The 11,721-nt window shown below is 38.0% G+C and overlaps 1 protein-coding gene across 1 annotated transcript; it reads left to right on the top strand.

Moving 5' to 3' along the window:
* Positions 1–1,253: 1,253 nt before the first annotated feature.
* On the top strand, positions 1,254–10,703 carry ppt2b (palmitoyl-protein thioesterase 2b). The gene is made up of 8 exons (XM_004073777.5): positions 1,254–1,679; positions 3,294–3,447; positions 5,242–5,337; positions 5,448–5,555; positions 5,650–5,733; positions 5,931–6,015; positions 6,770–6,824; positions 6,904–10,703. Exons 1-8 carry the CDS (start codon positions 1,488–1,490, stop codon positions 7,045–7,047), a joined length of 918 nt encoding a protein of 305 aa, XP_004073825.1. The 5' UTR covers positions 1,254–1,487; the 3' UTR covers positions 7,048–10,703.
* Positions 10,704–11,721: the final 1,018 nt, after the last annotated feature.

Raw genomic sequence — 11,721 nt, forward strand, 5'->3', positions numbered from 1 at the left:
AGCTGTTTGTTACATAAAATATAAATGTGTTTGAATAAGAGGCCAGATATTTGGGCCCAAATCACACCGTGTAAGGGGAACATCCTCACCATTATAAACTACTAATAACCCATGTAAACCTATGTGATTGTCAATTAAAGAGTTATTAGCACTCATTTTGAGAGCCCGAAGCTACATTCCAGGATACCTATTGGTCCAAGACAGATCTATGAAGAGTAGATTTAGTATCTCAGCTAATCTAATTTTCGAAATATAAGTTTATGATTTTTTTTTAATTTATATTTCTGGAAATTCAGTGGCATTTCTTGCAAACATCCACAGAATTATTAGTCTTGGTGTTACTCAAATAACACACTGTTTGGTACTGAATGGTCTTAGGATGTGTGTTCAAAATGGTACAAAAAAATTGGATTTGAAATTAAAAAAGGTTTATTTCAAGACACCAAAACTAAACTTACAAAGACAAACCATAGAGATGTGTATATATATCTGTTTGGGGTTATATCAAACTTTGGATGATTAATTGTTCTTCATTAGAAAAAATGTAAAAGTTAAAAAAATCAAAGCGTAGATAAATTTCTATACACGTGTAAATGAGTTCATCCCATTTACTCGTCATCATAAAAATACATTATTGCACTGATAAATACAATAAACATTGAATCGATTTCAAAGTGAACTTTGTGAAAAAGAATTTAATAATTTCTTTGAGAGGTGGTAGGGATAGTGAATTTATGTAATCTCACCCCAAGATATACATTTATAAATATCTATGTTTTAAAAATTATCTATGCTTTTCAAATGTATAGCCTGGTGTAAATGTTTAACCCTGGAGAACCCACGGAGTTAAAGTCAACGATTTTCTTTCAGTTTTTTAATTGTAATTTTTATTTTTTTTATTTTTATGTATACATCTTTATTTTTTATCTCTTTATTTCTTGGCTGATGCTAAATGCTGCTACCAAAAGTGAACAAATATATATATTTTTTAATAATGGTCAAATTAACTTTAAAAACCCAGAAGAAATCTGTTATCTCGGTTTTTCAGTTTTATTTTATTTCACCTTTGCAGAATGCATTAAAAATATAACATTTATAACAATACAATACAAGATTAAAACACAGTTCTGCAAATCTGCGACTTTAAACATCCTGCACATGCTTTCCGATGCACGCGCTGCAGGGAAACTGGGCGTCATCTCGAAACGTCGCGTTGATTGGACGAGCGGAAACCGGAAGTTACGTATCCAGCGGCTGTTTCAACGTTTATTTGAAACCGGAACAAACAAATGCATAAAGTCAATCGTCTTCGCGTATGCAGGTCAAAGTCAGCAGGTGGTAAACAGTTTCCTTTATCGGACAGGAGGTTACTCAACTCCGCTGGAAACAGCCCAGGATTAAAAACCAAAATGACTAAAATCTTATTTTAGTTCACGTGTCTTTATTTTTATTTAACAAACGGCTTGTTTGTTTAATCGCGAGGAAAGATGAAAGACAGAAACATTCCTCCTCGGGGAGGAAGATGGAAGCGGAGCAGCGGCGTCCTGGCAGGGCTCTTCATGCCCCTCCTGTGTGCGTGTTTCTGGGCTGGGGGGTCCGCATACAAGCCGGTGATTATAGTCCACGGTTTGTTCGACAGCCCCAAAAATTTACTCAACTTGCAGCGATTCATCAGCGAGGTAAGGACCACAGAGCAGGGGGGTTGACGGGTTAAGGCGCAGCAAAGGATGTAAATAAACGTTTATGACGAGAAAACATGTTATGATAATAATGGAGCAATAATGTCATCATTACTGTTTTTCCTTTGTTACAACATAATGCAATAAATGCATTCATATCCATGCACATTTCGGTTTGATTTTAAATACTTGTTTTAATCATTATTTTACTTATTTTTATTTGTTCCATAATATTCTTTATAATGTTTCAAATTCAAACTATTTGTGGGTTAGTTTAGATTTGAAAATGGACTCTTCCAGCTGGTGCCGCCTTTTTGATGGAAATTATTTTTAAAAATTGTTTAAATGTTAGTTTATGAAACAGTTTGGGCCTAACTGGAATTCACGTGATTTTTTATTTAACTGAAACAATAAAAAAGGTTCCCTCTCCTTAGTTATTTACGACGGAGTATTAGGGCCACCAAAAAAAAAAGAAAAAATTAGGGCCACCAAAAAAAAAAAAAGTAAAATTACGAGATTTTATCTCGTAAATTTAGGAGATAAAAACTTGTAAATTTATGAAAAAAACTCGTAATTTTAGGAGATTACAGTGGAAGTGAACATGCATAGCAGCAGGTGAACGCCATGCAGCCGCAGAGAAGACCGACTAAACTTTGTTGAACAGGTGAGCTGAATGTTTATTGATAACGTTCCAAATGTCTGGAAGCTCATTTGTATGATTTACGATTCATTAAAGTTTTATTTATTGATGGTTGGTTTGCAGGATCTCTGCAGCCCGATGAAGCCGTCCTGCAGCTGTCCACTTGAATCCTTTCTTCCTCCATTAAAGACGAGATCTCTACGTCTAAGGAGGAGCACTTTTTTGGCATTTTCAACGTTCTAAAGCTAATATGAAAGACTATTTTCATTCCTCTTTATTGTTTTATGCTGAAACGGGACGTTTCATCTGCAGAGGGGCGTCTGTAACACTGTTTACTTCCGCATTGGTGTTCGGATGACAGGTTCATGACGTAATCAGACAGATGAACTTCAGGTTATGTGAATGAAAAGGAGAATAAAGGCTGCAGCGATTGTCTACACCCAAACGTGTCTCTGAGCTCCTTATTTTACATATGGAACTCCGCTTTACTGACACTGAACCCCGGAAAGACTGCTACACGGAAAATAATCTGATTTTGAATTGCCAAAAGGCTCAGAATCTCTTTGTTTTAAACCTATTAATCCGGAAATGAAGCTTCACAAAAGGCTACACATACTTCATCTTCAAGCTAGGTTCCGATAAACGGACAACTTTGGTGTTTTCTCCTTAATCTACGACTTTTTTCTCTTAAATTCATGAGATTTTAAGTCGTAAATTTATGAGATAAAAAGTCGTAAATTTACGAGTTTTTATCTCCTAAATTTATGACTTAAAATCTCATAATTTAACTTTTTTTTTTTTTGGTGGCCCTAATACTCTGTCGTAGTTCTTCAAAAACACAAAGGTTTATTCTAATTACATGTATGGCTCTGCTTCAAAAATAACAATTTTCTGGATTTTTTTTTTTCTTTAAGTAACCATTGTCATATTTTTGGTGTTCATAAGCATAATTACAGTATTCTGTGTCTTCACAGTCTCATCCAGGGACAAACGTGACCATCATCGATCTGTTTGACGGCTATGAAAGCTTGAAACCACTCTGGACTCAGGTGGAGGGATTCAAGGCGGTCATTTACCCAATAATGCAAAATGCAGCAGACGGCGTCCACTTTATCTGCTACTCTCAAGGTGACGGAGTTCATTCCTGCAAGTGTGATCATGCTCACGTGAATGTAGTTTTTACTTAAAGTCCCACTCTGATCATCTTTTGGTCCATTTTTAAAGCGTTCTTGTTGTAATTATGCAGCTTCTAGCCCAAATCTAAACTCCTGTCGTTTTCTAGGACTTAGTTTCTGCAGAGCGGCAGCAATTAATCAGAAATTCACCTCTGAGTTGTGGGCGGGACTGTGGGCACGGAGCAACTCTTACCCCATTTCCCATCATCTTTTTGTTCACTCGTTCCCCCACTAGCTTACAGCTTCTCACGCCCCCAACCTAACATCAGCGGTGCAACAAAAACGTTGAGCTATATCAGAGCTATCCAGCCGTACAGTTTAGATCCAGATTCTAGCTCAGACGAGGAAAACAAAGACCTCCATGGATCTATTTGTCTGCAGGTGGATGTATCACAATGAATGGAGCTTTTTCCCCCACCCGGTGTATTTCCTACGTCACAAATACGATCTTTTTCATATTGCACTTTTTCCTCTGCTCCTGATTCATAACAATTTAAATAAAGAAGCACTTGGAACTGTCATTTTAAGCTTCATTTTCTTTAAATATGTCCATCATCATCCTATAAAAACCTATAAGAACATGTTAAAAACACCATTTTCATCAGAGTGGGTCTTTAAGGTAATTCGGCAGCTTTTCCATTTGCTGTCTGGCAGCTCTACAACTGTATAAGTGACTCTTTTTACAGCATTGAAATAGTTTCAAATGTTTTGATTTTTTATTTATTTGGGTGTTTACCATGTTTGGGTTTCATTTTCATTGTGGGCGGCTGTGGTGCAGCGGTAGGGCGGTCAACCCATAAGAGTAACAGGTTCGATTCCCGCCTTGCACGCCCATGTGTCGAAGTGTCCTTGGACAAGACACTGAAGCCCACCTTTCCTCTGGTGGAAGGTTGGCGCCAGTGTTCAGCAGCGGAGCCGCCACCAGTGTGTGAATGTGTGTGTGACTGGGTGAATGGGTGTGTGACTGTAAAGCGCTTTGGGCCTTTGAAAGAGGATAGAAAGCGCTATATAAGTAGACATTTAATTTCGCGGTCAAGTTGGAAACTTTTATTTTTCAGTTTTGTCTGTAAGCAGTTAAACGAAAAAAGCTCATATTTTTCTGTTGATTCCATGATTTGTTTCGATCTGGGAAAAGTCAAATGAAGCAGATGAAATCCGAATGAATCTCTGTGATGGTAAAGAGCAGGAGCCTCTTTGATCCTTTTTTACATCTGAATCCTTTCAGATTTTGTGTATTTTAAATATATTACATTTTCTTCTTTGTTGATTAATCAATATTTACCTCATCCAAGTACATTTCTTAAACTTTTTGATCATCAAAAACTTCCTTTTTGGTTAAAAACAAAATCACATGACACTGGAGGACTAAGTAGCTAAAACTCAGATGAAAATGTTCTTTTGTATGTTTTTAACATTTTCTTGTGCCATTTCTCTGGATAAATATGAAGGATATTAGGCTTAAAATCAAACATCAAAGTATTTTTTTAGTTGTTTTGACTCAGGAGCAGACGAAATAATGCTGTTTTGAAAAAGGTTGTATTTGTGAGGTAGAAAATGACGCAAACTCCCTGCTCTGACCTTAGATGTATTTCTAATGAACTCCTGCCGCTCTGCAGAAACTACATCCGAGAAAACGGCTAAAAACGGCACAATCCTCAGTCAAAGAGCACTGGGAACGCTTCGGAAATGGATCAGAAGATGATCGTTGCGGCATTTTAACCACGTTTGTGTTTCTGTGTTATTACAGGCGGGTTGGTTTGCAGAGGGATCCTCTCCACCCTCCCTGAACACAACGTCCACACCTTCATCTCTCTGTCCTCGCCTCAGGCCGGCCAGTATGGAGGTAGGTCCAATTCCGCAGCGTCAGGTATGTATGGAGAGGAATGCTGGGATGCTGACAGTAGATTTGTTTTCCTCTCAGCCTTTAAGTTGCCTGTTTCTATCATCCTTCAGACACCGACTACTTTAAGGATGTCTTCCCAGAATGTGTAAAATCAGAAATCTACCATTTTTGCTACCTTGGGATTGGTCAGAGGTTTTCCATCTGCAACTACTGGAAAGGTGAGTCGTGAAACACATCTGTAGGTGTTTTGGGGAAACGTTTGATGCTTCTGGAGGTTTCCTCATAGAGGATGTTGTTGTTTTCCGCCTGCAGACCCCCACCACAAAGACCTGTATGTGAACGTTAGCAGTTATTTAGCTTTGCTCAACACGGAGAAGCCACATCCCAATGCAACAGGTCAGTGACGTCCCTTCAGGGTAAACTAACGGATATCAACTTCAAGCAGATAGAAGATTGTGTTGACTTAAATGACAAGACTATTGTATCTAAATTACCTTAAAAAATGGCACAAACCTTTTACTATTTTAGTATTTAGCAAAATAAACACCAAGAGAGAAAATATTTTATTAGTGACTTCAAACCTGCTTCTGCAGAATGGAGGAAGAACTTCCTGAAAATCCAAAAGCTGGTGCTGATTGGAGGACCGGATGACGGCGTCATCACGCCCTGGCAGTCGAGGTGAGTTCAGCCTCTCGTCACTCCGACCCACCAAACTGCATTTTGTAGATGTCCTATTAGACCTGTGTGAGTCCCTTTAGGGCCTCAAAATCCATTTATTTTACTTTTTTTTTTTTGTAGCAGGAAAAAGTCAAAAAATTCTACTCATGAAATTCTCCTCAGTACATGTCAAATCTGAAATCTAGAAATATTCTAACTATTGATTTTCTTTTATTTCCTTCTCTTTGCTTGATTTAGCATAATTCCTTCTGGCTTGGTGAAATATTTCACTGCTGTGCTGCTGAGAACAACTCATCCTCTTAAATAAATAAAAAATACTCAAGATTTGGGGTTTTTTGTGCACGAATGGTATAACTTTCCACTAACTGATTCTTATACAAAGTGGCTCCACTTTTACCATAATTATTGCTGATGAAAAACAAGAAGCAACTCCTTTCCAAACTGTTCTAAACTGTAGTGACGTCGGTTTTTATCGTCAAAAAGTCGTGTTTGAATAAACGCAGAGACCATCGAACAACAGAGAATAAGTCTCTGTGAGGATGGTGACAAATCCCTCAAAACTAAAAGGAGTGGAGCAAATGGGATTGGTTTCTAATGTTTTATGGCAGTTTGGAAATAAGATCTAGACACAAGATTCAGAGAGATGACCTTAAGGAGAACAGAGGAACTCCTTAAAGAACCTCCTTTAGAACGGCGTGACTTTCATGTGATGCTCTGACTGTTCACTGCTCTCTCTGTGCTCCTTTCTCCACAGTCAGTTTGGGTTTTATGACGACAACGAGACCGTCGTTGAGATGCAGAAACAAGACGTGAGTTCCCGTCCATGAAAAAAACACTTCCAACTATTCAAAGCACACGCAGGCCGCTAACGAAAAGCTTTTTCCTCAGTTTTACCTGAGCGACGCTTTCGGGCTGAAGACGCTGGCGGCTCGGGAAGATCTGATCACCTGCACTTTTCCCGGAGTCCAGCACATCCAGTGGCACTCCAACGAGACGGTGTTCCACGCCTGCATGGAGAAGTGGCTGGTTTAAAACCGTCTCAGCTCGCTAAGCTCAGGCCTTACAGCAGATAGGAATCCAACCACCGAATCCACTAACTTCCTGTCGTGGTTTTATTGGTCTCAGTGGATTCCAGATTTTATAGATTCTTTATTTTGTTTTGCACGTTACATGTTTTTAGGATTGTTTTTGTATTTCTCTAAAGTATGTGGAGCAAAATCAATGCAACAATCATCAGATAAACCCCTTTTTTATCTGAAGTTACAGGAAAAACAACAACCTAGCAGCACCTTTATACAGCAGCAGCTCGACTCATGAGCGGAGTTAAAAAACGATTCTCTCTGGTGTCACTATTTTATCGCTAAATAACCGTCGCTTTTTAAGATGAGCTTCATTCTGAAGATGTTTTTGCCTTCTCAAAGTGAGCGCTCTTTTAACAAAAGTGTCAAATGCTGACTTTTTTAAGTTATTCCCAGTTTAAAAATCAATCATCAAATCTTTCCAGTATATTTCCAAAAAGAAACCAGATTTTCCTGCTTCTCAGTCAATGTTTTAACATTTAAGGAAAGGCTAAAAGTCTGTAAAGGAAAATCTGCTCAGACTTCCTCCTGAACTTTTTATTTTGTCATTTGGGATTATAAAAGTCTTAGCATCTTTAAAAACAAACAGATATTGCTTAAGTGCTTAATGGCATCCATTGAATAGAAAATACTTGTCTACTAAAAGTTTTGAGATTTTTTGAGATGTGATGGAAAGGACACGAAGGGAGTCGATGTTTTAAAAAAAACTCTGTCTCCCATGATGCATTGAGGTAGCTCCAGACGAATGTTGAGGAAAAGTGTGGTGAATGGCCGTAAACGGAACGATTATGTGAGGAAGAAAGCCAGCCGGGGCAGATCTTTAAAAAGGCGAGGGGGGGGTAACGAGTTTTTGACTAAGTGGAGTTTATGGTGGAGATTTCTAGGGAAGAAGAAGATGCACAATGACCAGGCTGTGGAATGGAAGCAGAATGTGGCGTGAAAAAGATGGAGAGGATATTTATATCCCAGACTCATAAGCTGATGGAGAGACTGAAGAAGAGATTAAGCTGACAGAAAACTTCCTCTTTAGGAAGAGAACTTGACTCTTTAGTTTGAGAAGTTTGAAGCGATACAGGAATAATGAGTAAAAAAAGTGGATGTTGGAGTTGCAGGAGATGTTGACAAATAGGAAAAAAATGGATGAAGAGGAGAAGCCCAAGGATGGAGCCTTGGGGTACACCGCAAAAAACTCCGCCAGTGCAGGGAGGAAGTTTTATATGATGTCTTGATTTAAGAATAAATGAAAATATGTTACATTTTGGAAGTAGGCAAAATTGCTTATTTTAAGCAATAAATTGAGACAAAAAAGCCAAAAACTACAATATAAGAAATGATTAAAAAGTGTTCTGCTACTAAAAGTGAGAAGATAAATCAGAGTATTTCTTGTTTCAGGACTAAAAGTACTGAAAACTTATTTACTTTCCTTTTATTGAATTTACAAATTTGTGGAACAAATTTGCCCCAAATAGATTGTAGCATCTCCCACGAGATGAAAAATGAGTCATGGTTGTGCTCTTTTGTACATGTTATAAATTTGGCCCCGAAACAAATTTGCTGATCATCAGCAAAAATCTGACCAACATTTGTTTGTGATATTCGTGGTTAAGGCTTGGTAAAATGCTGCAAAATCCTCCTAAATGAAGGCATGTTCTTGTCCTTTAATCTTGCCTGCAAGCTTTTATTTCTTGTTTTGCTTGGATGGACTGGTGAAATTTGCGGTGTAAACGTGAAACAACAGAGGAAGACTGGAACTGGAAATGAGTGGATCCTGTGCAGGGGAGTTTGGATGATGGTGATGCGGAGAGGCGATGAAAAAGGATAGAGGGAGAAATGGTGCCTGAAGCGGCATCAAGGCAGAAGGAAAAAAGAAAAGGATGGATTGTAAAAAAAAAAAAAAAAAACTCTTAACTTTGTCTTTTTTGGCAAACTTCTCAGATAGATTTTTTTTTTTCATTACAAATGTGTCAAAAGTGGACTTTTCTTTAAGTTTTAAAGCTCCTTGCAGTGAAACTGTAATCATTCACAGACAGTGTTTTTAAGGGATAAATGTTACAACCTTTACTTCTCGCTAAAGCAGATTGAAAACTTTATTTATCGGAACTACAGAGCAAGAACGTGAAAAAAAATCTGTGGTCTTTGGTTTTGAAAAGGGCACCGCCTGCAGAGATGCAGCTCTGCTTGTGTGTCTGTAAACGCACTACATTGTGTGTGTCTGTAAACACACCACACATTATTGTGTTTAGTCTAAAAATGAGATTATCAGATGACACCAGAGCTAGACTATGCATTTATTTTATTCATTTATACCGATTAAGAAGAGGTGCACTTCTGGACTGTATATGAGAACTGCCCCCCCCCCCCCGGCGTTCCAAACAGGAAGTGGCTCCTCATTCTATCGGTCAGAATAACCATTCTTTCTCTTCTTCATATTTTCATGTAGTTTAAGTTATTCAAGGTACAAACTGGCCAATCAGATGCCTCAATAAAATGAGGCATCTGTCACCTGGTTGGTGACAGGGGTTGCCATAGAAACGATCACAGCTGTTTAGCGACGTGTTGGCGACTCATTCCATTGGAATTGGAAGTGAGTCGTCTGCTATGGGTGGGTGCTATGCGTCAGTGGTCGCACCTTGAATTCAGGTCAACTCCCCACGGAAATGTTAACATAAGATTTGTTCTGCCATTATGTTTTTGTTTTTAAATCAAAGGGAGGTAAAATATCAGAATTCGGTGTGAAAGAGTCCAACATTTCATGCCTAGGCCGTCTCGCCCAGCCCCGCGTGACTCAAAAACATTCATTTACTTTGCTTAATGCTTAATTAGAATGAAACGTTCTTGTTAAGGGGAATACTTAATTGTGTGTGTGTGTCTCACATTTACCTCAAGAATCTCCACGTATCATGACTGTGCCTGGGATTTATGGCTGTATGTCCAGACTTACTGCCCCGCTCTGCTCTGCTAATGCTGCAGTCCTTTATAGATTTGTACTGCTGTGTTTTTCTACATGGATGCACGTGCAATGCCTCCATTTCCCATATCATGTTATCAGAACCATGCAGTGCTTTGAGGCCATGCTCCTCGTTTGCTTTCGTAGGTGAAGCCTTACGTGTTTTTCCCCTAAGTGTTGCATAGCCATGACCAAAGTGCTACCAGCCGCTCGCCGCCTCCCGTGACAGTGCTAAAAGTGAGGGATCACGGGGCGGAGGAGTGGAAAACGAGACCCTGTTGCATGTGTCACTACCTCCCATTACATGTAGAAATCTCAGGTGTTTTGGCAACCTCCATGTCTTTAGGGATGCATGCTTTCACCTGTTGGATGTTTTGGTTAAAAAAAAAGGGGGGGGAAAGGTAAGAGGAAAAAGTGTGATAAAGTAAGTGAACCTAAGTATGGATTGCACACATAAAAGGGAACCTTAAGAGAGGAATTATTATCCTTTGGTTCTTGTACAAGTAATATAATTTATAATTTTACAATCATGTCCTGCTTCTATGTGTTTGTCATAGAAAATGTTATAAGAAACTTTTTTAAGACTAAAACTGATATTTTAACAATTTCTACAGTGTTTCTAGAATGCTGTTTGATCAATAAAAGGGAATTTTAAACCGGGATTTGTTTGTTTGTTTTCATTTTGACAAAGTTTGGATTACACAACACTTTGCCACTAAAAGGTTGAATTTAAAATTACTTTTGTTCAATTATCAGGCTTATTTTAGTGAGCATTTCCATCAATAAATAGTCATAAAAAATAGATAGATAGATAGATAGATAGATAGATAGATAGATAGATAGATAGATAGATAGATAGATAGATAGATAGATAGATAGATATAAACTTTATTAATCTCCCAAAGGAGAAATTCAGGTGTCCGGTATCAAAACACACAACCACACACAACAAACAGTAAAAAGACAGTTCACAAAATAATATCAGTTCATGTCAGGCAGGTTCATTAAAGAGCCTGATAGCTGTAGGGAGTGGAAAGATTGATAAGGTGGAAAGAAGATAAGGTGGATATTTATGAATATTTTGGATCATATAGGACTTTCACACATCCCTGCCATAAACATTAAAAAGTCTTGATACAAATAAAAGGTAGTTTAGCTGTTTTTTTGCAGCAGATGGTACAAATCTTTTTAGGATAGTGGAGGTCCTGTGTTGTCTTGAGTTTCCTTATAAATAAAAACAATTGTACCTGAGCATCTATCCTGATTATTTTACAGTTGGTTGGATTTATTTTATTCTATCTGCTTTACTGTTTTTCCAAAAACAGGAGGAGTTGATTTTAGTTTATGATGTTTAAACTGCCTGTGAAATGATCAGATTATCACAAGTTTTTATTTTTATTTTAAATAATATTCAAACATAATTTCTCCACGTACAGTCCACCTTTATGGAAAAATATGTACCGTATTTTCCGGACTATAAGTCGCACTTTTTTTCATAGTTTGGCAAGGGGTGCGACTTATACTCCGCAGCGACTTATATTAGAAATAAATTGAAATAAATACATTGTTAACCCTCCTGTTATGTTCATTTGTGAGGAACAGAGATGATGTTTCTGGGTCAATTTGATGTATGAGGTATGTTAAGTGTTAAGAGGATTGTAAGTGACTCAGAGAATCAGC

The sequence above is a fragment of the Oryzias latipes genome, chromosome 11, assembly GCF_053564925.1.
Source record: "Oryzias latipes strain Hd-rR chromosome 11, Olatipes_Hd-rR_3.1".
Classification (NCBI taxonomy): Eukaryota; Metazoa; Chordata; class Actinopteri; order Beloniformes; family Adrianichthyidae; genus Oryzias; species Oryzias latipes.

Coding starts and splice junctions, on each gene's coding strand:
- ppt2b (XM_004073777.5), top strand. CDS start 1,488: ATGAAAGACAGAAACATTCCTCCTCGGGGAGGAAGATGGAAGCGGAGC. Junction 1,680..3,293: donor TGCAGCGATTCATCAGCGAG/GTAAGGACCACA, acceptor GTGTCTTCACAG/TCTCATCCAGGGACAAACGT. Junction 5,338..5,447: donor TCAGGCCGGCCAGTATGGAG/GTAGGTCCAATT, acceptor ATCATCCTTCAG/ACACCGACTACTTTAAGGAT.